The sequence below is a fragment of the Eleutherodactylus coqui genome, chromosome 8, assembly GCF_035609145.1.
Source record: "Eleutherodactylus coqui strain aEleCoq1 chromosome 8, aEleCoq1.hap1, whole genome shotgun sequence".
In the NCBI taxonomy this organism is placed as follows: domain Eukaryota; kingdom Metazoa; phylum Chordata; class Amphibia; order Anura; family Eleutherodactylidae; genus Eleutherodactylus; species Eleutherodactylus coqui.
The window spans coordinates 198422774-198450768 of NC_089844.1; the positions used below are offsets into that span (position 1 = coordinate 198422774).

Here is a 27995-nt window from a genome sequence, read left to right on the forward strand (position 1 = left end):
GGAATCTTTATCGTGTCCCCCTCTCTGTGCTCATATTCTTTCCCTCTCTTATAATAGCAGTATATCACATGTTGGGAAGTGATTAACCCCTTAGTGACATGGCCTGTTTTGGACATAAAGCTTTTTTTAGGGATTTTCATTTCCTCATTTCAAAAGCCATAACATTTTTATTTTTCCATTGACCTGGCCGTATGAGGGTTGTTTTTTGTGTAGCAAACTGTAGTTTTTATTGGTACCATTTTTATGGGACATAGAATGTAGGACTTTTATATATTTGTTTTTGCAGGGCAGGGAGGAAAACAAACATCTATTCTGCCATATTTTTTTTTCAACTTTAAGTATGCAGCATAACTTTATGCTGCGAGTTGGAATGATTAAGACAATAGCAGAATTGCTTATTACTTGTTTCTTGGCAGCACCCCTCACAAAAATGGAGTAAAAAGATGTCTAAAATTCTGACCCAGCAGCAAGCTATATCCATGTTTTGCAAACGGCCATACATGGTGCAAAATGGCTCTAAATTCTAGCACAAATGGTTAATAAATGTGTCCTACAGTGGATTAGATATTATTTCGTAATAAGGTATAAAAACATTGATAGGAGGAAACAATTTTTTTTATTTAAAAAAAAAAAAAGTTTGAAATAAATGTTTTTTGGTTGCCTTGCCTCCACAAAAAAAAATTAATAAAGTTGCATGTAAAAATGGTAGAAATGAGAACTGCAGCTTGCCCTGCCCCCCAAAAAATCAAGCCCTCACATAGGTCCACTGAGGAGCTGTCAGTCTTGAGAATAGGGGTGGAAAGAGCCAGCCTGATGAGAGGTTCACTTTAATTTTAAATATATACACAGCGTAAAAAATTATTCTGAAGATTGTAAAGTATTGCTCTAAAAATTACCAATAAAAATATGCAAATTCGCAGCCCAATCCTGTATCTTCTACTCCACAAGCCAGGAACTCCTCTTGGAAAAGCAAATTTCACACAAACGAGAAGCAGAACATTTATTGTAGTGGTTGGAATATGGTTCATAAGAAACATTACTATGTACAGTACGAGGCAAAGAAAGTTAATCCTTGACGGGTTTTCATGCAGATTCTTTCTGCAGACTCGGTAAAACTTAGTGCCAGAGGTTCGGGGGTTCTTCTGCCACTCTGCTTTTAAATAAAGTTATTTCATCCAAATGCATCAAGGGAACATCTCGGATCACCTCAGCCAAATTCTCATGAAGTAAGGGAAAAATGATGGCATTCAGGGCCGGTCGTTCTAAAGAAAACCTAAATTGAGAGAAGTAAACATTATTGCTGGACAGTCAGGTTATACCTAACATATTATGTTCCACTTATCAATATTTAGCACTTATAAATATTTAACCCTTTAAATAGTGTAAGTACAAAAATATGCAAAAATGATGTTCCAATGAAGATGAGGTTTACAGTCATAAACAATAGATGGTATTTAAAATGAAACAAGGAGAAAAGAAAGAAAAAAGGTACCAGATTTGGGATGCTCAGCTCAAGGTACCAATTTGTGTGGAGTAACTAAAGCAAACGGGAAAGCCTTACGCCGTAGCGCATCTTCAAAGCCTGACCCTAGGGGTTTGTCGAGCCCTGAGTTATAAGGGATCCCCCAGAACACACCTCTTCTCCCCGCCCCCTTCTGAGGTTAGAGAGGAATTCCTGTTTTCTTCTTATGTTGCCTGCTGTAGAGCTTCCTGATGAAGGGGGAACTCGGCCTCAACCCTGAAATGCATTGAGCACTTTTCTACCTCATTAGCCCCCCAACAATTTAGGGTGAGCTCTTTGCTCTGCAGGAAACGAACATTACCGTTTTAGACGAATAGAGCTTGTCCTACCTAAAAAAAAAATACAAAAGTGCACACAAAAACGCATTGCGACAATTGTTCAACAGGAACTGCCGGACGTTCAAGCTGGCTTCCGCAAAGGTCGTGGCACCAGAGACCAAATAGCGAACCGGCACTGGATCATGGAGAAGACCCGAGAGTATCATCAGGAGGTGTACATGTGTTTGATCGACTATAGCAAGGCATGTGATTGTGTTGAACATAACAAGCTTTGGAAGTGTCTGAAGCAAATGGGTGTCCCAGAACATACTGAACGGCTTATAAGGTCACTTTACAACAACCAAGAAGCAACAGTCAGGATGGCTCATTGAAACGCGGATTGGTTCGAAAATCGAGAAAGCAGTATGCCAAGGCTGCATTCTATCACCGGTGCTTTTTAATCTGTACGCAGAAACGATCAGGAGGCGATGCAATCTGGACGAATCACAAACCAGAGTCAAAAGTCAGTGGCAAAAATGTCAACAACCTCCGATATGCAGATGACACCACCCTGCTTCCAGAAAGTGAAAGGGACCTGGAATACCTTATCCAACGATCAGCGAGTGCAAAAGGAAAGCGGAGGCGTGGGACTGTACCTCAACAGCAAGATAAAAGTCATGACCGCGGTAGGCAATGGTACAGTGAACATAAAAATTAACAACGAAGAAGTCGAGACGGTCCAAGATTTCATCTGCCTTGGGTCCAAAATCGATGGGCAATCTGGACTCGAGATCAATTACACTTGGTAGGAATGCAATGCAAGGAATGGAAAAGATCTGGAAAAGCAAAGACATTAGCATTTCAACAAAAACCAGACTGGTCAATCCAATCATCTTTCCCATAATGGTGTATGGTTGCGAAAGTTGAACACTCAGAAAAACAGACAGAAAGAAAATTGATGCGTTTGAACTATGGTGCTGGCGGAGAATGCTACAGATACCTTGAACTGCCATGACAACGAACAAGATGTGTTAGATCGCGTCAAACCGAAAATATCACTAGAGGGCAAAATCATCAAACAGCGGCTCTCTTTTTGGCCACGTGATGTGCACTAACTCACTGGAAACAGTACTGATGCCTGGCAAGGTCAGTGGGAAGAGAAGATCAGGACGACAAAGAACAAGATAGCGAGATACAATCAAGGCCACCATTATGCGACTGAACAGATAATCATCTACTTCAAATAGCTGTAGCTCTGTTTCCATCAATGGGAGCACCGCGCTGCCATTGCAATTCTTGCCCCAGACAGGATGTCAGCTAGAGGAGCAAGAAGTGGAATTGCTGCGCTCCTACTTCCTCACCTGTTCACTGATGACAACATCCGACCCCTGAAATGGACAGTGGGCTGGACAATTAGCTGATGGACAAGGTCCGGAGTGGCAGGCCCCCATCCATCAACTACTGATAGCCTACCCAGATGATAGGTCATCGGTTTAAAAGAGTCCAGACTAAACTTTAATTAAAACATCTTATAATGATATAGGGAAAAGACACACTCAAGATAGTGGTGTAGCTAAAGAGGTCACAGAAATTGCATCTTGGCCTTTAGCCAGGAAGAACCGGAAGGCCCCTTCACCACAATAGCAGGCAGAGCCACTGCACAAGGTATGGAGCCATCTGCTTCCTACTCCACACGGGGTGACAGCGGCTCACTCAACAGCTGATCGGTTGGGGCCATAGGCAGTTGACCTCTGCCAAACAGCTACTGATGACCTATCCTGTAGATAGGTTAATTTTTAAAAGGTGTATTCTCACCTGAGCAAGTTATTCCCTATAAACAGGGAACAGCAGGATAGGGTATAACCTGCTGGTCATTAGCAGTCCCAGCAGTAGGAGTGCCATTAATGCACCCAGCAAGTCCCAAAATTTTGACAGCGAAGGTTGGACATGCTTACGACTCGCTTTAATGGGATCACTGGAGATAGAGTTCAAGGACTCGCCAAACACTGGTGATCCCGTTGAAATGAATAGGATCGCCCGGAACTTGAACTGTGCCTCTCCTGCACTTCCCATTGAAGTGAAACAAATGGTGTCCTGCATGGGCGGCCACTGCTGTATAACTTAAGCGATGCACCAGGGGCAATGTGCCGAGCTGGAAAACCCCTTCAACACTACTTAAATATTTTTCCACAATCACATAAACCATGTATAGGTGCTATGGCTCATGCAGTTTTTTTAAACTTTCATGATATATCAGAAGGGAAGCAATTAACAACTGCTGAGCCCTATTGCATATACAATGCATTCAGAAACTCTTCAGACCTTCTTACTTTTTTTACCTTGCCATCTTGTGGCCGTGTGCAAACTGAAAAAAGAAGAATCCATTTTTCCCCATCATTCTGCACTCCATACCCCGTAATGACAAAGTGACAACAGGATGTTAGTTTGTCATTTTCAACCCCTTAATGATATGATGTAAGTCTTGTTTGGGGCGGTTGATACTTCATCCTGTGCATGGTATGGGCTCAGAAGCTGGACCGATGCCATCTACAGCGGGAGGTGACTGTGACTGACAGCCAGTCTCCCACTGCAACATCGCACTCCCTCTGTGAGATTATTGGACCACTAGGATATCATTGGGAAGGGCCGATGGGTCACCATGGTAACCGGACACCACTGCCTAAAGTCTGGGTCTGTGATAGCATATGATCGCAAGCAACAGCAACAATGCATTTGCAGTATAGACAGAGTGCAATGTATTATCATAGCAATCATACGATCGCAGGTTCAAGTCCTCTACAGGGAGATAAAAAGTGTGTAAAAATTAAAAATAGTAATTAATAAGAAAAAAAAGTGTAAAAAAAAAAATTGTGGTTGCCCACGTTACCCATTTTTTGGGGAAAATGCATCCACTTTTGGTATCACTGTATCCATAGCAACCTATACAATAAATTGAACAAGCTATTTACTTTACACACAAAAGAAGACAAGGCAAAGACATGATGTGATTAATTTACACTTAATTTGTTTTTCTAGAACAGGATAAGTAGAGAAATAAATACTTAAATAGTGCACTGATAAAGGTGTGAAAGTTTTATGGTCTCTGACTTAAAGGGGTTGTCCCGCGCCGAAACGGGTTTTTTGTTTTTAACCCCCCCCCCCCCCCCCGTTCGGCGCAAGACAACCCCGATGCAGGGGTTAAAAAAACAAACCGCTCAGCGCTTACCTGAATCCCGGTGGTCCGGCGTCTTCATACTTACCTGCTGAAGATGGCCGCCGGGGTCTGCTCCCTCCGTGGACCGCAGCTCTTCTGTGCGGTCCATTGCCGATTCCAGCCTCCTGATTGGCTGGAATCGGCACGTGACGGGGCGGAGCTACACGGAGCCGGCATTCTGCACGAGCGGTTCCATTGAAGAGAGCAGAAGACCCGGACTGCGCAAGCGCGGCTAATTTGGCCATCGGAGGGCGAAAATTAGTCGGCTCCATGGGAACGAGGACGCTAGCAACGGAGCAGGTAAGTATAAAACTTTTGATAACTTCTGTATGGCTCATAATTAATGCACAATGTACATTACAAAGTGCATTAATATGGCCATGCAGAAGTGTATAGACCCACTTGCTGCCGCGGGACAACCCCTTTAAACCCCACTTAGACTGGATCAATGTCAAGCAAACGATGCCCAACACTCGTCTCCGCACATACCCGCTCACGTGCTCCTGCAGGGGAGCTTGTATCGCTAGCTCACAGCGGGACGGAAGGAGCAGATTTCAGTTCTTGTCCCCGCCCCTCTCCATTCAGTTAACATAGTGGCCGTTCAATTCTGAACGGCTGCTATTTACACTGCACTGTCATAGTTAAACTTATTGCTCATCGTTTATGCAGCATCGTTTGCCCGACATTCGTCCAGTCTAAATGGGCCTTTAGTGTTAGGGGGTCACCTGGCCGGTGTGTTATCTGTGCTCTAGATTTGTCATACTTCCCAGTCACGATTGAATCCTCTTGAAGAATTTAGGCCTCCGTTGAAAGTATCAAAAACTGTTATAAGTTTGAACTCCCAAATTCTTCTATGGCTTTGTGACTTGAAATAGCTTTTTAATATGGTGACTTATGTGTTCTATGTGTTCTACGTTGTGTCCATGACTACAAAAATGCTCCACCTCAGGTAATTCTGTCCTTCTCTCTTTAATTGTATGGTGATGAGATCTCATCCTGGCTTTCAGTTTTTGCCCCATTTCTCCAACATAAAGCCCCCAACAGGACATTTACTGCCCCGGATCAGGTACACAACAACATCAGACGTGGAACATGTGAATGTCCTGGGATCTTATAGTCCTGCTGTGTGTTGGGGATTTGTATCCTGTCCACAGTCAGTACATGTCAGCAAGACTTAGAGCTCGTTACATTGCAGCGATAAGTGCCTTTTTGTGTGTCGGAGGGGAATGCACTCCTGATTAATAAGTTCTTCAAATTTAGCGTTTGCCTGTAACACAGAAGGGGAGGGTCCGGGAATATGGTGATCTCGTGGTCTTCCTTCTGTAGGGTATGATGGAGTTTCTTTGCAGTTTTCCTTAGTACCTCTATCTGTGGATTGTAGGTCACTACTAGAGGTACACGATTGTTTCCTTCCTTCTCTGTGTATTGTAGTAGTCGAGTCCTGGGGATCCTGGTGGCTCTGGTGATTCCTGGGGATCCTGGTGGCTCTGGTGATTCCTGGGGATCCTGGTGGCTCTGGTGATTCCTGGGGATCCTGGTGGCTCTGGTGATTTAGTCATTAATTGAGGTGGGATGGTAGCCCCGATTTAAAAATGTTTTTTTAAGGTGATATAAATGTTCCTCTCTGTCTGTTGGGTTGGAGCAGATCTGGTTGTATCTGATGGCCTGGCTGACTTTTTGATGTGTTTAGGATGGAAACTGTCCCATCGGAGGTATGTGGGCCGATCAATGGGTTTTCGGTATAGGAATGTCTGTATTGGGTGCTTTGAAATCTTTATGGTGGTGTCCAAAAAGTTGATTTCAGTATATGAGTAACCTAATGTCAGGTTTATGGCGGGGTGAAATGCACTGACCCCACCATAAAAGGTGTGCCTGGCAGGCGGTCAGTCCATCTTTGTGTGAGATCTTGGAATATAAGGGCTCTACATCCATGATGGCGCCATCAGGGAGGGAACCTACATTTGACAGTTTGTTCAGTTGGTCCATGGTGTCTTGCAAGTATCTGGTTGTGTTCCTCACCAGTGGTTTGAGGACACCTTCTACCCATCCTGAGATTTTTTCAATGAGGGTTCCCACACCTAAGATAATTGGCCTTCCTGGGTTACCAGCTTTGTGTAGCTTTGGAAGCATGTAGAATACTCCAACCCACAGACGGGCTTCTGATGGCCATTCTCAATTCCCTTACATATTTTCGAGTTGGGTCTTGAGAACTTTTCTAGTTAATAAACACAACATAAAACACATGAAGTACCCCATATTAAAAAGTAATTTCAAGTCCCAAAGCCATAAAAGAAGAATTTAGGAGTACAAACTTACAGCAACTTTTGACACTTTCAATAGAGGCCTAAATTCTTCAAGAGGATTGATGTGCGACTTGGAAGTATGCGAAATCTATAGCAGAGATAACACACCGGCCTAGTGATCCCCTAACACCAATTCAGATACCATAAGGCTGAACGCACATGGCCGGGTCAGATCTCGCAGCGGAATCCAACCCGATGCCTGGCCGGTGACCCCTATGTACCTGTCTGGATTCTTGTTATCTGTGCTGCAGATGAGCCAGCCGGCCCACATGCGCAGTACAGGTAGTGCCGTTGCCAGGCAATAACGCGGATTCCGCTGCCCGTCCGCAGTAACAGCTTCGGATAGGCTGCGGATCAGACGGCTTTCATTGACTTCAATGGAAGCCATCTGCACTAAAATAGAACTCCGTGAGCAGATAAAAGCAATTAATTTCCGCTCGTCGACATGGAAAAGCCATTTTCAATAGCATGTTAATGGGCAGTAATTGCTGCGGAATCAGGGGGCGAGGCTCCGGATTCCACAAAGTAAATACGCCCATGTGTATTGGACCTAAAACCTTCACATCTTTATCAGTGGACTATTGAATATTTATTTCTCTATGCATTCTGTTCTTGTATTTTTTTAAGTGCAAATTAATCACATCCATGTCTGTGCCTTGTCATATGTATTCATGTAGTAATAAATTATATCTATATAAAGACGAAAGCCCTCACCGACTCACCCCCTCCCTCACCGACTCACCCACCCCCTCACCGACTCACCCCCTCCCTCACCGACTCACCCCCTCCCTCACCGACTCACCCCCTCCCTCACCGACTCACCCGACTCCCCCCCCTCACCGACTCGCCAAAAGTTCTCCAACTTCCCGATGTCGTAGAAACATGAATTTTGGCACAAGCATAGATTATCTCCAAAATAGGAAAAGTAATTGGGTCCCAACTCGATTATTCAATTCTAGCGCAAAAGAATTAGCGTCAAAATTTAATATACATAATCTAAATCGCTCACTTCCCAATGTCATAGAAACTTAAAATTTGGCAGGAGCATTGATTATGTCATAAAAAGGAAAAGCTAATGGGTCCCAACTCCATTATTCAATTCTATGCGCAAAAGAATTAGCATCCGTATTTTACGTACGGAATCTAATTTCTCACTTTCCGGTGTCATAGAAACGTGAAATTTGGCACGAGCATTGATTTTGTCAAATAGGAAAGGCTAATAGGTCCCAACTCGATTATTCAATTCTATGCGCAAAAGAATTAGCGTCCAAATTTTACGTACGGAATGTAATTTTCTCACTTTCCGGTGTCATAGAAACGTGAAGTTTGGCACGAGCATTAATTATGTCATAAAATAGGAAAAGCTAATGGGTCCCAACTCAATTATTCAATTCTATGCGCAAAAGAATTAGCGTCCAAATTTTACGTACGGAATGTAATTTTCTTACTTTCCGGTGTCATAGAGACGTGAAATTTGGCACGAGCATTGATTATGTCATAAATAGGAAAAGTTAATGGGTCCCAACTCGATTGTTCAATTCTAAGCGCCAAAGAATTAGCGTCCAAATTTTACGTACAGAACCTAATTCTCTCACTTTCCGATGTTGTAGAAACATGAAATTTGGCACGAGCATTGATTATGTCATAAATAGGAAAAGCTAATGGGTCCCACCTCGATTGTTCAATTCTAAGCGCAAAAGAATTAGCGTCCAAATTTTACGTACGGAATCTAATTCTCTCACTTCCTGATGTCATTTTATATAAAGGAAACATCGCATGGTTACCTCCCCGTGGTGTTTCCTGGGTAACGCAAAGAACCATGCAAAATGGTGAACATATATTTTTCCTCAGTATCTCTAAAATAACCACGACTTCATAAGATTTTCCGTGTGAACACCCGATAAACACCAGTACCAAATTAACTCGGGCGAAGCCGGGTATATCAGCTAGTGTGTATATATATATATATATATACATATATACATACACACACACACACACACACCCTCTTCGGATCTATTCCTAGATTGTAATGCAATCTATACATAGATTACATTAAAAGATTAAAAAGAGTGGGGGGGGGGGGATCTAAAGACTTTCGGAATACATTGTATAACCTCATTTAATTACTAAAGGTCAACTCTGAAATGAAAGGAAAAATTAAAAAAAAATAATTTCTGCAACTCTCAAAATACCATACCTTTTTATTATATCGTTCTGAAGGCTTTTACAAGCCATTAAAGTTTCTCCGGTGAACAGATGACACATGATTAGCTCTTGACACTTGTGAATGAATGACATCACAGCATCAGCCTGGAAATTTCCATTTCGAGATATAATACATAGGCGTTGCAGGGATGAGCAGTGACTAAGAGCCGTGAAGAACTTGTCATTCGCTGGGAAATATGGCTGCTCCAGTCTGAGAGAGAACAAAATGTTTATATACAATTTTTAGGAAAACAAATAATGGGCTGACATGTACTAGACTACATAAGAGAATAACAGAGGAGCAACCACCGCAACTTTACAAGAAGGTCACTTTACACAGCAATCTTTCAGACCACGAGATATCCCAAAACACAGAAGAGATACAAATCTTTCCATTTTAGTTTTTAGGAGTTTTTGTTCAATTCCCAATTTTGGCTTGGAAAAAAATTGACGCAAAATACGGACTAAAATATTGCGGTGTGAAAAATTTCCATCGTGTCTTCCTCTCCCTCCTCTCTTCCAGTAACATATATAAAAGGTTTCCATCATGTCCCCCTCTCCCTCCTCTCTTCCAGTAACATATATAAAAGGTTTCCATCATGTCCCCCCCTCCCTTCTCTCCTCCTGTAAGGCCGCCTGCAGACGAGCGGAAATCCCGCCGCGGGATTTCCCGCGGGATTTCCGCCGCTGAAAGTCTGCATAGGAGTGCATTACAATACGCACTCCTATGCAGACGGCCGCGGTTTGGCCGCGCGAAATCTCGCGCGGCAAACAAACCGCGGCATGTTCTAATTTTGTGCGGAGCACGCACTCACCTGGCCGCCGGCTCCGGTCTGCGCATGCGCCGGCTGCGCGGCAGCCGGCACATCAAAGAGCCGGGGCCGCCAGGCGCGGGTGAGTACGCGCTCGCCCCTGTAGGCTCTGGGGTCGGATCGCGCGGCGAGATTTCTCGCTGCCGGATCCGACCCGCTCGTCTGCAGGCGGCCTAATATATATAAAGGTTTCCATCATGTCCTCCTCTCCCTTCGCTTCTCTTGTAACATATATAAAGGTTTCCATCATGTCCTCTCTCTCCCATCTCTCCTTCTGTAACATATATAAAGGTTTCCATCATGTCCTCCTCTCCCTTCGCTTCTCTTGTAACATATATAAAGGTTTCCATCATGTCCCCCTCTCCCTTCTCTCCTCCTATAACATATATAAAGGTTTCCATCATGTCCTCCTCTCCCTTCTCTCCTCCTGTAACATATATAAAGGTTTCCATCATGTCGCCCCTTTCCCTTCTCTCCTCCTGTAACATATATAAAGGTTTCCATCATGTCCCCCTCTCTCTTCTCTCCTCCTGTAACATATATAAAGGTTTCCATCATGTCCCTCCTCTCTCTTCTCTCCTCCTGTAATATATATAAAGGTTTCCATCATGTCCTCCTCTCCCTTCTCTCCTCCTGTAACATATATAAAGGTTTCCATCATGTCCTTCTCTCCCTTCTCTCCTCCTATAACATATATAAAGGTTTCCATCATGTCCTCCTCTCCCTTCTCTCCTCCTGTAACATATATAAAGGTTTCCATCATGTCGCCCCTTTCCCTTCTCTCCTCCTGTAACATATATGAAGGTTTTCATCATGTCATCCTCTCGCTTCATCCTGTAACATATATAAAGCCTCCTTTCCACGAACGGATTTCCGCCGCGTAATTTGCGGCGGAAATCCGCTGCGTTGCCCGCTGCTATTAGGTTCTATTGAACCTAATAGCACAATGCTCACGGTGCGGAATTCCATTGCGGAATTCCGCACCGTGAAATCACCCGTCCCCACCCACGGCATGCTCTATTTGCCACGGGTGTACGCGCAGACGGCTTCCATTGCAGTCAATGGAAGCCGTCCGTTCACGCTATCTTCCGCTATAGCACAAAAACACTTCCCTGCCTACCGCCTCCACGTCATATGACGCGGCCGGCGTGTCACGTGACGCGGCGGCGGTGGGCGGGGAAACGTCATGCGGGAGCGAGGACGCCGGATCCGCTGGTAAGTATGGGGTCACTGGGGGGCGCCGTGACGGGCTTCGCCGCAGAATATTCCACAGCGGAGCCTGTCACGGCCATGTGCAGCCGGCCTAAAGGTTTCCATCATGTCCCCCTCCCCCTTCTCTCCTTCTGTAACATATATAAAGGTTTCCATCATGTCCTCCTCTCTTTTCTCTCCTCCAATAACATATATAAAGGTTTCCATCATGTCCTCCTCTCCCTTCTCTCCTCCTGTAACATATATAAAGGTTTCCATCATGTCCCCCTCGCCCTTCTCTCCTCCTGTAACATATATAAAGGTTTCCATCATGTTCTTTTCTCCCTTCTCTCCTCCTATAACATATATAAAGGTTTCCATCATGTCCTCCTCTCCCTTCTCTCCTCCTGTAACATATATAAAGGTTTCCATCATGTCCTCCTCTCCCTTCTCTCCTCCTGTAACATATATAAAGGTTTCCATCATGTCCCCCTCTCCCTTCTCTCCTCCTGTAACATATATAAAGGTTTCCATCATGTCCCCCTCTCCCTTCTCTCCTTCTATAACATATATAAAGGTTTCCATCATGTCCTCCTCTCCCTTCTCTTCTCCTATAACATATATAAAGGTTTCCATCATGTCCTCCTCTCCCTTCTCTCCTCCTGTAACATATATAAAGGTTTCCATAATGTCCCCCTCTCTCTTCCCTCCTCCTGTAAGATATATAAAGGTTTCCATCATGTCCTCCTCTCCCTTCTCTCCTCCTGTAACATATATAAAGGTTTCCATCATGTTCTCTCTCTCTTCTCTCCTCCTGTAACATATATAAAGGTTTCCATCATGTTCTCTCTCTTCCCTCCTCCTGTAACATATATATAGGTTTCCATCATGTCCCAGTCTCCCTTCTGTCCTCCTGTAACATATAGAAAGATCTCCATCATGTCCTCCCTCTCCCTTCTCTCCTCCTGTAACATATATAAAGGTTTCCATCATGTCCTCCTCTCCCTCCTCTCCTCCTGTAACATATATAAAGGTTTCCATCAGGTCTCCCCCTCTCCCTTCTCTCATCCTGTAACATATATAAAGGTTTCCATCATGTCCTCCTCTCTCTTCTCTCCTCCTGTAACATATATAAAGGTTTCCATCAGGTCTCCCCCTCTCCGTTCTCTCATCCTGTAACATATATAAAGGTTTCCATCAGGTCTCCCCCTCTCCCTTCTCTCATCCTGTAACATATATAAAGGTTTCCATCCTGTCCTCCTCTCCCTTCATCCTGTAACATATATAAAAGGTTTCCATCATGTCCTCCTCTCCCTTCTCTCCTCCTGTAACATATATAAAGGTTTCCATCATGTCCCCCTCGCTCTTCTCTCCTCCTGTAACATATATAAATGTTTCCATCATGTCCCCCTCTCCCTTCTCTTTTCCTGTAACATATATAAAGGTTTCCATCATGTCCCCCTCTCTCTTCTCTCCTCCTGTAATATATATAAAGATTTCCATCATGTCCCCCTCTCTCTTCTCTCCTCCTGTAATATATATAAAGATTTCCATCATGTCCCCCTCTCTCTTCTCTTCTCCTATAACATATATAAAGGTTTCCATCATGTCCTCCTATCCTTCTCTCCACCTATAACATATATAAAGGTTTCCATCATTTCCTCCTCTCCCGTCTCTCCTCCTATAACATATATAAAGGTTTCTACCATGTTCTTCTCTCCCTTCTCCCCTCCTATAACATGTATAAAGGTTTCCATCATGTCCTCCTCTCCCTTCTCTCCTCCTGTAACATATATAAAGGTTTCCATCATGTCCTCCTCTCCCTTCTCTCCTCCTGTAACATATATAAAGGTTTCCATCATGTCCCCCTCTCTCTTCTCTCCTCCTGTAACATATATAAATGTTTCCATCATGTCCTCCTCTCCCTTCATCCTGTAACATATATAAAGGTTTCCATCATGTCCTCCTCTCTCTTCTCTTCTCCTATAACATATATAAAGGTATCCATCATGTCCTCCTCTCCCTTCTCTCCTCCTGTAACATATATAAAGGTTTCCATCATGTCCCTCCTCTCCCTTCTCTCCTCCTGTAACATATATAAAGGTTTCCATCATGTCCCTCCTCTCCCTTCTCTCATCCTGTAACATATATAAAGGTTTCCATCATGTCCCCCTCTCCCTTCTCTCCTCCTATAACATATATAAAGGTTTCCATCATGTCCTCCTCTCCCTTCGCTTCTCTTGTAACATATATAAAGGTTTCCATCATGTCCTCCTCTCCCTTCTCTCCTCCTGTAACATATATAAAGGTTTCCATCATGTCCCTCCTCTCCCTTCTCTCCTCCTGTAACATATATAAAGGTTTCCATCATGTCCGCCTCTCCCTTCGCTTCTCTTGTAACATATATAAAGGTTTCCATCATGTCCCCCTCTCTCTTCTCTCCTCCTGTAACATATATAAATGTTTCCATCATGTCCTCCTCTCCCTTCATCCTGTAACATATATAAAGGTTTCCATCATGTCCTCCTCTCCCTTCTCTCCTCCTGTAACATATATAAAGGTTTCCATCATGTCCTCCTCTCCCTTCTCTCCTCCTGTAACATATATAAAGGTTTCCATCATGTCCTCCTATCCTTCTCTCCTCCTGTAACATATATAAAGGTTTCCATCATGTCCCCCTCTCTCGTCTCTCCTCCTGTAACATATAAGAAGGTTTTCATCATGTCATCCTCTCGCTTCATCCTGTAACATATATAAAGCCTCCTTTCCACGAACGGATTTCCGCCGCGTAAGTTGCGGTGGAAATCCGCTGCGTTGCCCGCTGCTATTAGGTTCTATTGAACCTAATAGCACAATGCTCACGGTGCGGAATTCCGCACCGTGAAATCACCCGTCCCCACCCGCGGCATGCTCTATTTGCCACGGGTGTACGCGCAGACGGCTTCCATTGCAGTCAATGGAAGCCGTCCGTTCACGCTATCTTCCGCTGTAGCACAAAAACGCTTCCCTGCCTACCGCCGCCACGTCATATGACGCGGCCGGCGTGTCACGTGACGCGGCGGCGGTGGGCGGGGAAACGTCATGCGGGAGCGAGGACGCCGGATCCGCTGGTAAGTATGGGGTCCTGGGGGGCGCCGTGACGGGCTTCGCCGCAGAATATTCCACGGCGGAGCCCGTCACGGCCATGTGCAGCCGGCCTAAAGGTTTCCATCATGTCCCCCTCCCCCTTCTCTCCAGTAACATATATAAAGGTTTCCATCATGTCCCCCTCCCCCTTCTCTCCTTTTGTAACATATATAATGGTTTCCATCATGTCCCCCTCCCCCTTCTCTCCTTCTGTAACATATATAATGGTTTCCATCATGTCCCTCCTCTCCCCCTGTAACATATATAAAGGTTTCCATCATGTCCGCCTCTCCCTTCGCTTCTCTTGTAACATATATAAAGGTTTCCATCATGTCCCTCTCTCTTCTCTCCTCCTGTAACATATAAAGGTTTCCATCATGTCCTCCTCTCCCTTCTCTCCTCCTGTAACATATATAAAGGTTTCCATCATGTTCTCCTCTCCCTTCTCTCCTCCTGTAACATATATAAAGGTTTCCATCATGTCCCCCTCTCCCTTCTCTCCTCCTGTAACATATATAAAGGTTTCCATCATGTTCTCCTCTCCCTTCTCTCCTCCTGTAACATATATAAAGGTTTCCATCATGTCCCCCTCTCTTTTCTCTCCTCCTATAACATATAAAAAATATATATATCATGTCCTGCTCTCCCTATTCTTCTCGTTCCAAACATAATTCTTTCTACTTGTTATACCTCTCTCTATGCAGCCAAGCAACCTAGTTCCTTTTGTTGCCTGACTGCACTATGGACTCAATTTGAGGTTGTCAAAAATTAGAACCCCAAAATCCTTCTCTTCTAATGTCTTGCATAACATAGAAGACCAAATATGATACTCCGTCTGAGAATTTCTTCTTCCCAGGAAACATTGAACTGCTGTTTCCACTGTTTTGACCATTTATCCAATCAGGCTAAATTGTTCTCCATGTTGAAGACATCACCAGGAGTATCAACCATATTGTACACTTTTGTGTCATCAGCAGACAGACAGGCTTTACGTGTTATACCTTATATCACTTACCAACATATCAAAAAGAATAGGACCCAGAACAGACCGTTGGAGCGCCCACTGGAGTGTCAGAGCAGCATGAACACAGGTTTAATCTTCCCCCATAAAGCTATACATCAGTCCGCTCCTCCTGCTCTATAACATGATGCCTGCAGTTTGGACAGAACCTTCAAGCTGATAAGATTACCCTTAAAGGGGTTGTCCAGTTGTAAACTATTGATAGCCTCTCAGCAGCATAGGTTATCAATAGTAGATTGACGGAGGTCTGTCTTCTGGGACCCCGTTGAGATGATTTCTGCAGCAAGAAGAGAGCAACTTTCTCACTGCAGTGGCCAAGCCTGGTATTGCAGGTCAGATTCCTATTGAAAGGAACTGAAACTTTGCCTGTAATACTAAACCTTGCCACTACATAGAGAACAGAGCGGTCTACTTCCTACAAAAATCAGCTCAGTCCACGAGCACATTGACTCAGAAAACAGCCGACTGCTAGCCATCGTTTTTGACGACAGAGCCTTTGCAGATTTACTAGGTTTTGGCCCTTTCCTTAATAGATTTGGCCATTTCTTCCTCTTTCAATGCTTTTGCAGCATTACTAATTTTGTTTTGCCACTTTCTGTCTAATTTTATACAACTCTATGGCCGCCAGCAGACGACTGGGTCAGATCCGGCTGCGAGAATTCTCGCAGTGGGACCCGACCCGAGCGCCTGCAGAGAGCACCGCGGACTCACCTGCTCCCGCGGCTCCGGCTCTTTTATGTGCAGGCTGCCGGCGGATGCGCAGAGCGGAGCCGGTGAGTGACGTTTCTGTGCGGGGTTTGCTGCGCGTGATTTCGCGCAGACAAACCGCGGCCGCCTGCATAGAATTACGTGCTGTAATGCAATCCTATGTAGGCATCCAGGGGCGGAAATTCCGCGGCGGAATTTCCGCCCATCTGCAGGCAGCCTAAGTCGACTACTTTTCCAGTTTCTTTAAAGTGGCAACTTATGCTCATCTAATAACCTGTGTGTGTCTCAATCTTGTAACATACTTTCATTAAAAATTATTCTTTTACCTCTGTAAATCAAGTCTGAAGTGGCTGCCACTAGGGGTCCCCCTTCCAGCCCCTCTGCAATCCATTGTCTGTTAGGTATTGAGCTTCTGTAGTTACTGGGACGCTAGGAGGTTTTCATAGCTGTGGTTGGGGTAGGCGTTATCTTCAGAGGCTGCGTGCCTGCTCTCACATGCTGATAGATCTGCACACACTGTGTCTGCAGTCTCCACCATCCCTGCCTCACTTGCTCTTACAGCACGTGTATGTATGTATTTACTAACCAATTGGCTAGAATATCACCGATTGCCCCTCTCCTACAATCATCTTGGTAAGGCAGAGGGGTGGGCATTCAGATACTGCCTCCATGCTGATTGGATTAGAGACAGCTCAATGTAACATTTAAGGGCAAGGAAGTCAGGACAGTGAACTACTGGCAGAATTCAAGGCTTAAAGCACACACTCCTTCCTGAAAGTAGATTGCAAACAGCAGAAAAATGGAGACCACCACCCAAAAATCCAAACTTACATAAAACAGGGTGCAAGTAGCAGCAAATAAGGGATAAGGAGAACTTGCTGAAAACTCAGGTACACTTTAAACCTCTTATATGCAGACTTCTTTTACCTTTTACCACTGTATATTACTAACTTTTCCAGTAAACCAGAGTAATTTCTTTTTCTTTTTACTAGTATGCCTAAGTTTTGGTTGCCTTTAAGATGACAACTGTTAATAGTATCCATTGGTCACACACACCTGCCGTTTGCATAATCATCCTAAAGGGGTTGTCCGATTAATGGACAACATTCTCCCTATAGTCCAACTTAGCTAAAACAACGAAAGAAGCTGTACTTACCCATCCTCTGCTGTGGGAATGCAGAGCTGTAGCCCGCCATCCTCCCAGGGTTTGTTATAGATGATGACGTCACTGGATATCACCTGACAGCTGCAGCTAATCAGAGACTGCCAGCATCACTGCTCCGAATGTCTGGCATCATGGTGCCCATGATGTGAGTGCTGATGCCAGGAGAGCGGGCAGTGATGCTGCAGCGGTCAGGTAACATCTGATGACATCATCTTCCGCAACAAACACTGGAGGACGGCAGGGCTACGGCACTCGATACCCGCAGCAGAGGACGGCCAAGTACAGCTCCCTTTGTTATTTTAGTACAGTTGGATATATAGGGGGGGGAATATAACGGCTCTATAGCACCAACGAGAAGATATATAAAACACACAGGTAGAGTTCCAGAAAAGGTTAATGCCTCTTACCTCAGATCCTTCAGATACTTGCAGTGCGTCAACATCTCACACAGAGAGGACATGAACATAACTTTACCCATCATGCCAAAATTTGCCAGCGACAACGTCTGAAGTTGCTGACAGCTTCTGCCAATGCTCACAAGGCAAGACCCTGTGTGAATTCCCGGAAGTTGGGCGAGTGTAAGACTTTGCAAAAAATAGAGTTGACCGATTGCGGCGACATCTGCGTCACTTACAGCGTGGGAACGTTTACATGGTGGGTAAGTGTTTCGTATTGCTGGATCATTTCGAGGCATAACAGAATAGAAATTCGAGCCAATGAGCTCCAAGTACTCCAAAGCCGGTATTCCCTTAAGAAGTTTCCAGAATGCAGACTGTAATTGAAGACTCTCTTGCTCTTCGGGTGCCTTTGGAAAGGTTTGTGCTCCGATACGTACTTTTTTGCTGAACGTGGAAGCAGAAGTGCTGGGCGCGGACTGTCCCGTAGGCTGGTGGAGATTTTTGCCCGTTCTTTTGTTATCGGCTATCGCACACACCGGCAAAGACAGAGAACGCAATTTCTTAAGCTGTGAAAGAACATTGCAAAGATGGATTCCAGACGTGTCCGAACTGTGATGATGCGCCGATGACAGGTTCAGATGTACAAGGTTCAGACAAGCAGATATTAGTCTGTCTAAAACGGAGCAATCTATATCATCTTCCGGTTTCTTAAAAGGTATGTTTGAAATAAGGCATAACGTGCAACCCCTCAAATTCAGACCGACGAGGCTCTTGCAGTCCTTTCCACCATTTAGGAGTGCCTGAGTAAGCTGTTCACCGGAAATCATACAGCGGCTAAAGCTCAAATATGACGGACAGCTAAACTTCATGTGCTGGAGTAGAGAAGATCCATTAAGCCATGATTTGGGTAACTGGAAGGCCTCCAACGTCACATTCTTTACCATGAATTCAAAGAGATTTTTGGTAGCTCTGCTTTCCGTTAAGCTTCCAGGAACAGATATTAGGAAAGATCTGAGATTCTCTGGGGTGCGATCACTAAGAACCGCCAAGTACAATCTAACAACCTCTTCATTTATGTATCCGGGTGCCAGACGAGCATAAAATAACCTCAGGTTTTGATAATGAGGAACATTACTTTCTCCGACCATCAGCTGCCCAGACATTACCATTCCTTCACGAGTTCTGTCCAAGACTTCAAAGTAAAGAAGCAACTTTTCAAGACTAGTACAACAGGGTACAACTCCGTAAGATGGAACGAACAGGGTCTGTTTGAGTTCCCTTAAGTGCCCTAGGGTAGTTCTACACTCGCTACTTAACTGCCCCGAGTCAAAACCTGCATTGATGTCGATGGACAACGAACGCAAAAAATGAAGATTTGTAAGAATCCTCGACAAGCGCAGGGAGGTCACAGAACAGCCGGCCATATTCAGCTTAACAAGCTTTCTACAGCTCGACAGAATTTCCACGGTAGGAGAGTTCAGCCAGTAGCAGTCACTTATATCGAGCTCACAGACCTCTCGGGAGATCACTCGCAGCATCTGCTTCACTTGTTCATCTCTGGCCTGAAAAGAAGAAAAAAAGTTAATGCACAAATAAAAGTAGAGCAAAAACATAAGATACACAAGTCAAAAAAATCAAAAAACAAAAAGTTTGGCATTGTGCTAGCAGTCAGGGGCTCCCCTAGAGGAAAGATGGTTTATGCACGGCATAGAAGGGGATTCTTTACTGTAAGAGCAGTGAGACTGTGGAACTCTCTGCCTGAGGACGTGGTGAAGAAGAACTCACTGAAAGAGTTCTAGAGGAACCTGGAGAGTAATACTATTACAGGTTATATCCTGGGCTGCCATGACAAGCAAATGGCACTTCCCTATCTTATTGCAGGGAGACCGTCGAACCTCCTATACCCTAATCGGGGCATTTCAATACTGCCAGAATTGACAGCAGCATTTAAACGGTAAACAGCAGCCATCAGCATGAACGCTGATAATGGCTCTTGCAGGTGGGTGTCAGCTGTCAGGGACAGCCAGCAACGGCTGTGTATAGAACAGCCTTGCCTCTTGGGTCTGCTTCATGCAAACCCCGCCACCAGAGGGTGTACAAGCAGTTACTGACTGAGAAAAGTAGTTTTGTTACACAATAACTTAACAATAAGATTATGTTCAGATTGAGTCTAATTATTCCATTCTTCTGTTCCATCGTAAGAAACGCATTATGTAAAATTCCTGTTGATTTTAGGGGGTCTTTTTCTTCTCCGTTTCCCTCCCATCTTTTTGACGGAGCACAAAAAAAAAAAAAAACCTGACTTGCAGGACTTTTTTCTATCCGAAATAACAAAAACCAAATGCAATGGAGCTTTTTTCCACCTATAAAAGACGTCTATCAGCGATGACGGATACAAGGGAGGCCATTCAGTTTCTATCACTTTGCGCTTTGTGCTTCTGTTTGAGATATAGCCCTATGAGGTATTATTGTACCTTGTCACCACCGGAAGCTAGCGGTTTGACATGGCTTAGATGGAGGACCGCCCCTGCCACGCACCTAGCTCCCAATTGGCTGAATTCTGTCAGGCTTACATTATTAGCTCTTTATTTAGAGGTAATAATCTAAGCCTAACCGGAAAACTAACCCTAACCCTCCAGGCCAGGCAAACATCAATACAGACGATGGAGCTATCACTGTCCCCAGAGCAGGCGTCCACCTTCCATCTCACCTGCCCGATCGTGGCGGCGCTGGAGGAATTCCCCTGCAGTGAGGCAGTGCCTCAGCTCCCACACTGCTCCATGTGGCCACTTCTTACCAGCCGGTGTGCGGGGGCTCAGCACCGTCCCGGCCGCTGGCTGTATGCCGCTGACAGTTGGGTGCCCCGCTCACTCCTTGTTCCACGCTGAGTGTGGCTCTCCTCCCGCCGCTACCTGTAGCTCTCCCGCTGCCGCCGTCTCTGCCTCTCCTGCTGCCGCCGCTCCCACTCTTGTCGCAGTCGACCCCTGCAGTGTCACAATACTCTCTCCCTGTGGCTCTCCTGCCGTCGCTGCCCATTCCAATATGACCCACAGCCTGCAATTACAAGCGGCGGCCACTACGGCACTCCTCAGACCTTGGTGTATCCTGCCACTGACAGCGCGTCTTTCTGAACCCTTTCAAATATCTGGATTAATTTAAAAAGTAGCAAGAGTATTGGTCAAGTTTCTATCCTCCAGCAATCATTCTAGAAGATCTTTGTATGGCACTTACTCAACAGCTTCATTTCCCCTCAGGTTCTGTTCCATATTTTCAAGACGCCAAGCTTTCCCCCCTTCCTGGATGGCTAGGACGATCCGTGCGTCCATAAAATGACCACGATTGGAAGGGCATGTGACCCACATATCATCATGCCTCCTCCAATGATACAGTGTGCTCAAAGCCCAGTGCATGCATAGAGTGCAGGCGGCATGATGGCGTATTGGTCACATGCCCTTCCATGGGCAGAACTTTTATGTACAGGAGGGCTGTCCGAGACCTCTGGAAAAAATAGAACGGGCGGTTGTACCAGAATCGACTTTTATCGCCCATCTGTAGGACAGGTATTAAAAGCCCGATTCCGGGAACATGGCTCCTGTTTCACTCCCTGACTTACGGTGCACAGTAAGGAGGAGATCAAATCAAGGGCAGGTCGCACACACGCGGTTGCATTGATCTTTAACCTCCTAACATTGCAGGGCGTACAGTTACCTCCTTCAGATTCGGGGTATGTACTACGGTGGATCTCGGGTTGATCCCACTCCATACAATACGGGTGCCGGCTGTTTCTTACAGCTGATACCCGCCTGCAACAGCTCCAATAAGCCGCGTCGCTTATTGGAGCTGTTGAGCCTATAAATACCCCGACTGATGTTCGAGGGTCCCGTATGGCCCCCCCGCGATGAGATTGCAGGTTGCTGTGCAGGTGTCATGGCAGCTGGGGGCCTTCTGAAAGGTTCAAGGGTTGCCACTGCAGAGTGCCTAATCAAGTCATGCCCGTGGCGTGCCTTGATAGACTACCTGTCAGATCGCGGTATTATGTAATTCTATGGCATTACATCATACTGCAGGAGCGATCACAGTATGGCAAGTTCTTGTCCCATGTGGAAAGCAAAAAAAAAGTAAGAATTTAAAAAAACGTTTTACTAATTATTACAAAAAATAAGAGGTAATAAAAGTTAGGAAAAAAACCCACTTTTGCCATATTTATAATAAAAGAATCTAAATAATAAAATAAAAATACATATTTGGCATCGCCGTATCCATAAAAATGAGATCTATCAAAGTAACGCATTATTTACCACGAATAAATGCCGTCATAAAAAATAAACGCCAGAATTGCGCCCTTTTGGTCACCCGTCCCGCATGAAATGACAAAAAATTATGGCGGCAGAAAAAAAAATTCAACATCTTTGAAAAAAAAATAAAAGTACTACCGCAAAAAAGAAAAAAAAAAACAATATATAAAAAAATCTATATAAGTTTAGTATCGTAGCAAGCATACTGACCCACAGAATAAAGCTATCAGGTCACTTTTGTCGCAGCGTGTACGCCGTAGAAGCAAGGCGCACCCAAACAAGCCCTCAGACGGCTACGATGACGGATACATAGAAGAGTTACGATTTTTTTTAAAACAGGGGAGGAAAAAACGAAAATGGAAGAAAAAAAAGGGGTTGTGTCCTTATGGGGTTAATACGAGTGTCGGAGATGGTCAGGTACGAGCACTTGGCTATTTCCGTCAGCCCCATTGAAATGAGTGGAGCTGCGCATATGTGGCCAGCGCTTCATCTGATCTCCACATCGCTGCAGCCAACCCACAATGACGAGAAGAAGGGAACATGGGACCCCCTTGCGCCAAATCAGAAAAGGTCTCAGTGGCGAGACCTCCACTGATCAGACGTCTTACCTATCCTGTGGATAAGTTGTAAAACTTGATTTGGGGACGATCCCTTTTAATGCTCAATGAGAACAGTCGAATGGATTAGGAATTTCGGGCTCCCGCCATCACAGGCACTTGGTAGAGAGGAGAGGCTCTTCTGCTGTTCTTGAGGCACCATGGAAGGTCTTCTGCTCTGTGTAAACAACCCACCTGATATTGCTTGCGGAGGACCACGCAGTTGGTGAGGCTCTTGTCAAGACATAAAGTAGAGAATTTCCGACACGTATTCTTGACGTTCAGAATGAGATCTGTGCTCGGTATGTAGCTCAAGATCTGCAGGAGGATCTCATCTGACAGATCAGTTGGGTTAATGCAATAACTTTCCATTTTCTCATGGCTTTCAATCTGGGGGAAAGAAAAGATTGACATCAATTACACGGAAAAAGTCCTCAGAACTCAAGACGTGCTGTCTGGGGGGCGCTACTGCTGGGGGCGCACCCAGGACCCTCAAGACGCGCTGTCCGGGGGGGCACTCATGACCCTCAAGACGCGCTGTCCGGGGGGCACTCATGACCCTCAAGACGCGCTGTCCGGGGGGCACTCATGACCCTCAAGACGCGCTGTCCGGGGGGCACTCATGACCCTCAAGACGCGCTGTCCGGGGGGCCCTCAAGACGCGCTGTCCGGGGGGCCCTCAAGACGCGCTGTCCGGGGGGCCCTCAAGACGCGCTGTCCGGGGGGCCCTCAAGACGCGCTGTCCGGGGGGCCCTCAAGACGCGCTGTCCGGGGGGCACTCAAGACGCGCTGTCCGGGGGGCACTCAAGACGCGCTGTCCGGGGGGCACTCAAGACGCGCTGTCCGGGGGGCACTCAAGACGCGCTGTCCGGGGGGCACTCAAGACGCGCTGTCCGGGGGGCACTCAAGACGCGCTGTCCGGGGGGCACTCAAGACGCGCTGTCCGGGGGGCACTCAAGACGCGCTGTCCGGGGGGCACTCAAGACGCGCTGTCCGGGGGGCACTCAAGACGCGCTGTCCGGGGGGCACTCATGACCCTCAAGACGCGCTGTCCGGGGGGCACTCATGACCCTCAAGACGCGCTGTCCGGGGGGCACTCATGACCCTCAAGACGCGCTGTCCGGGGGGCACTCATGACCCTCAAGACGCGCTGTCCGGGGGGCACTCATGACCCTCAAGACGCGCTGTCCGGGGGGCACTCATGACCCTCAAGACGCGCTGTCCGGGGGGCACTCATGACCCTCAAGACGCGCTGTCCGGGGGGCACTCATGACCCTCAAGACGCGCTGTCCGGGGGGCACTCATGACCCTCAAGACGCGCTGTCCGGGGGGCACTCATGACCCTCAAGACGCGCTGTCCGGGGGGCACTCATGACCCTCAAGACGCGCTGTCCGGGGGGCACTCATGACCCTCAAGACGCGCTGTCCGGGGGGCACTCATGACCCTCAAGACGCGCTGTCCGGGGGGCACTCATGACCCTCAAGACGCGCTGTCCGGGGGGCACTCATGACCCTCAAGACGCGCTGTCCGGGGGGCACTCATGACCCTCAAGACGCGCTGTCCGGGGGGCACTCATGACCCTCAAGACGCGCTGTCCGGGGGGCACTCATGACCCTCAAGACGCGCTGTCCGGGGGGCACTCATGACCCTCAAGACGCGCTGTCCGGGGGGCACTCATGACCCTCAAGACGCGCTGTCCGGGGGGCACTCATGACCCTCAAGACGCGCTGTCCGGGGGGCACTCATGACCCTCAAGACGCGCTGTCCGGGGGGCACTCATGACCCTCAAGACGCGCTGTCCGGGGGGCACTCATGACCCTCAAGACGCGCTGTCCGGGGGGCACTCATGACCCTCAAGACGCGCTGTCCGGGGGGCACTCATGACCCTCAAGACGCGCTGTCCGGGGGGCACTCATGACCCTCAAGACGCGCTGTCCGGGGGGCACTCATGACCCTCAAGACGCGCTGTCCGGGGGGCACTCATGACCCTCAAGACGCGCTGTCCGGGGGGCACTCATGACCCTCAAGACGCGCTGTCCGGGGGGCACTCATGACCCTCAAGACGCGCTGTCCGGGGGGCACTCCAACTCATTAAAGGGGTTGTAACACAACTCCAAGTTATCGCCCTCAATAGCACAGGGGTTAACTTACTGATCATGGGGGGCTCACCGCTAAGACCGCCGACAATCTCAAGAACAGACGACTGAATGGAGCACTGGTTGCACAAGCACACTGTCACTCCAATTCACTTTCAGTGGGTCACTGGGGAAGATAGCCGAGCGGGTGCCACTTGGCCATGTCCGTCAGCCCCACTGAAATGAATGGAGTGCTGAGCACGCATGGATGGCCAGATTCTGAGTTACGTCACTGCGGGGAAAGAAGCAACTTCCGCAGTGACAAGACAGCAGGGGCAGGGAAGTCCCATTCTTGAGATCGACAGGGGTCTAAGCATTGAGACCCCCACCAATCAACAAGTTATTCCCTATCCTATGGATAACTTGTAATTGTAAAATAAGATATACTTACCCCTCCGTGACTGCCGGGTTCTAGAGCTGTAGCTCCGCTGTGGTCCCGGTGATTGTGGTGGCAGATGATGTTACCGCAAGTCAGATAACTGCTGCAGCCATCATGTTCCAACACCTGGTACCATGGCACTGAGGATGTGAGCGTTGATGCCAGGAGAACGAGCCTCTCATCGGCTGCACCTGATTTCCTGTGACATCATTGGTCACAACAATCACTGGGACCACAGCGGGACTGCAGTTCTGGATCCAGGCGGCTGGGGAGGGGCAAGTTTAGTTCACTTTATTATTTTAATACGGGGTTCCTATTGAAGCAGGGGTCTCCAGTAACCGGACAACCCCTTTAACCATATTTTTAAAGATCTGGCTACCAAGGTGGCCATTATTTAAGGCCTAAAATGAAGCAGCGGGCCCCCAGATCTCTGGCCTTCTGTCCATCGGGTCCTTCCGAGGACAGTGCAGATTGTTTAGACCATTTTGCCCTAAGCCAGACTGCTACGTAGGTCTAAGGTGGTCCCCACGGGGGCTGATGTGCAGCTGGATGGCCCCAGTGGGCATTTTACAGCCGTGGTAAGCCTGCCTCCAAACCGCCACCATTTGTGCAAATTTTGAAGCAGGTTTCGGTTTGGAGTTCCTGCTCAGTAGAAAGAGGCGATTCCGCTGCGGAAGCAGCGATAAAATGGATGTGTTGTGGAACTGAACTCCAAGCCGCATGTCAGCTCAGTCAGGTCAGCTCAGTCAGGTCAGCTCAGTCAGGTCAGCTCAGTCAGGTCAGCTCAGTCAGGTCAGCTCAGTCTCTGCATGGGTTTTATGTGGTGAGGGGACTCGTGGCACAGCGCCGGGGGGGACTCGTGGCACAGCGCCGGGGGGGACTCGTGGCACAGCGCCGGGGGGGACTCGTGGCACAGCGCCGGGGGGGACTCGTGGCACAGCGCCGGGGGGGACTCGTGGCACAGCGCCGGGGGGGACTCGTGGCACAGCGCCGGGGGGGACTCGTGGCACAGCGCCGGGGGGGACTCGTGGCACAGCGCCGGGGGGGACTCGTGGCACAGCGCCGGGGCGGCTGATAGTTTGGCAGCTGCTATTACAAGATGTTCCCTATCCACAGGAAGGAGATACCTTGCTGATCAGTGGGGGGGTCTCTGAGACCTCCACTGATCTTGTGCCCCCCGTCCTCCTCACTGCAGGGTTACTGCACCCCCCACAGTGAGGAGAGACTGAACGGAGTGCGGGTCGCCCAAGCACATAGGCGTTCCATTCACTTTACATGGGGCTGCGGCGCCCACTCAGGTATTTCCGTCAGCCCCACTGAATGGAGTGCCAACAGCACGGGCGTGCCGGCATCTCTTCACAGCGACCCCCGTAGTGAAAGGAAGAACAATGCAAAGTCCCGTTCTCCAGATGGGCGGGGGTCTCACTGCGGAGCCCCCCACTGAACGGCAAGTCATCCCGTAACTGGTTGATGTCGTACAGCCCCTGTAAGCTGTATATTAGAGTCAGCTACTCCGGCCTACGGGGGGCTCTGATGTAAAAGCCCATCAGCGGCACCTCCGCTTGTTCTGGCGTTGGCGCTCAACATCCAGGATGCCAGGAGTTCGGGACGGTGCGGGCTCTGATTGGTTGGACTTCCAGCCAGCGCTACCATCAGGGGGTTCACCGCCGCTCCTTCCTGGGGAGAGGGAAGTATTGTCTATTGGGGGCAGCACTACTGCTGGGGGCACTACGGGGCGGGGGGCGGCACTGCTACTGCTGGGGGTGCTACAGGGGGCACCGCTACTACTAGGGGCACACCGCTACTGCTGGGGGCACTACGGGGCGGGAGGGGGGGGCGGCACTGCTACTGCTGGGGGCGCTACAGGGGGCACCGCTACTACTAGGAGTGCTACAGGGGGCACCGCTACTACTAGGGGCACACCGCTACTGCTGGGGGCGCTATGGGGAGCACCGCTACTGCTGGGGGCACTACGGGGCGGGGGGCGGCACTGCTACTGCTGGGGGTGCTACAGGGGGCACCGCTACTACTAGGGGCACACCGCTACTGCTGGGGGCGCTACAGGGGGCACCGCTACTGCTGGGGGCACTACGGGGCGGGGGGCGGCACTGCTACTGCTGGGGGTGCTACAGGGGGCACCGCTACTACTAGGGGCACACCGCTACTGCTGGGGGCACTACAGGGGGCACCGCTACTGCTGGGGGCACTAGGGGGGGGGGCGCAGTGCTACTGCTGGGGAACGCTATGGGGGGCGCTGTTACTAGTTGCAGCCACTAATAACGGAGGTACCACCCTACGTTGTGGTAAGCCTCGCCCCCTTGTACGATGTCGTCAGCGCCGCTGATCTCGGTTACACGACGGATCGCATGCGATTTCTTGTTCGCCGGTATAATAATATTCGGCGTATTTTCTGCCCGCACACGTGAGGCGGTCGGTCAGTCACCGCGGATCCGGTACACAGAACCTCCTATTACCGGTGCCCCCCCTCCCTACCAACACCGGAGGGGAAAGTAATCCGGACAGGAAATGAGAGCCTAGCAGGTGCAACACAGAACCCCGTCCCCTCTGCACAGAGCGCTCACCTCCCCGCCGGACATGATGGGGCCGGCAGCGCCCGCTCATTCATCACCGCCGCCTCCACCGACACTTCCCAGCGGGCTGCAG

General features: G+C 47.9%; 1 protein-coding gene across 1 annotated transcript; it reads right to left on the reverse strand.

Moving 5' to 3' along the window:
* Positions 1-974: 974 nt before the first annotated feature.
* FBXL18 (F-box and leucine rich repeat protein 18) lies at positions 975-27995 on the reverse strand. Its single transcript, XM_066577236.1, has 5 exons — positions 27914-27995; positions 23012-23206; positions 17935-19487; positions 9497-9715; positions 975-1273 (listed from the first exon to the last, which is right to left on the reverse strand). Exons 1-5 carry the CDS (start codon positions 27926-27928, stop codon positions 1117-1119), a joined length of 2139 nt encoding a protein of 712 aa, XP_066433333.1. The 5' UTR covers positions 27929-27995; the 3' UTR covers positions 975-1116.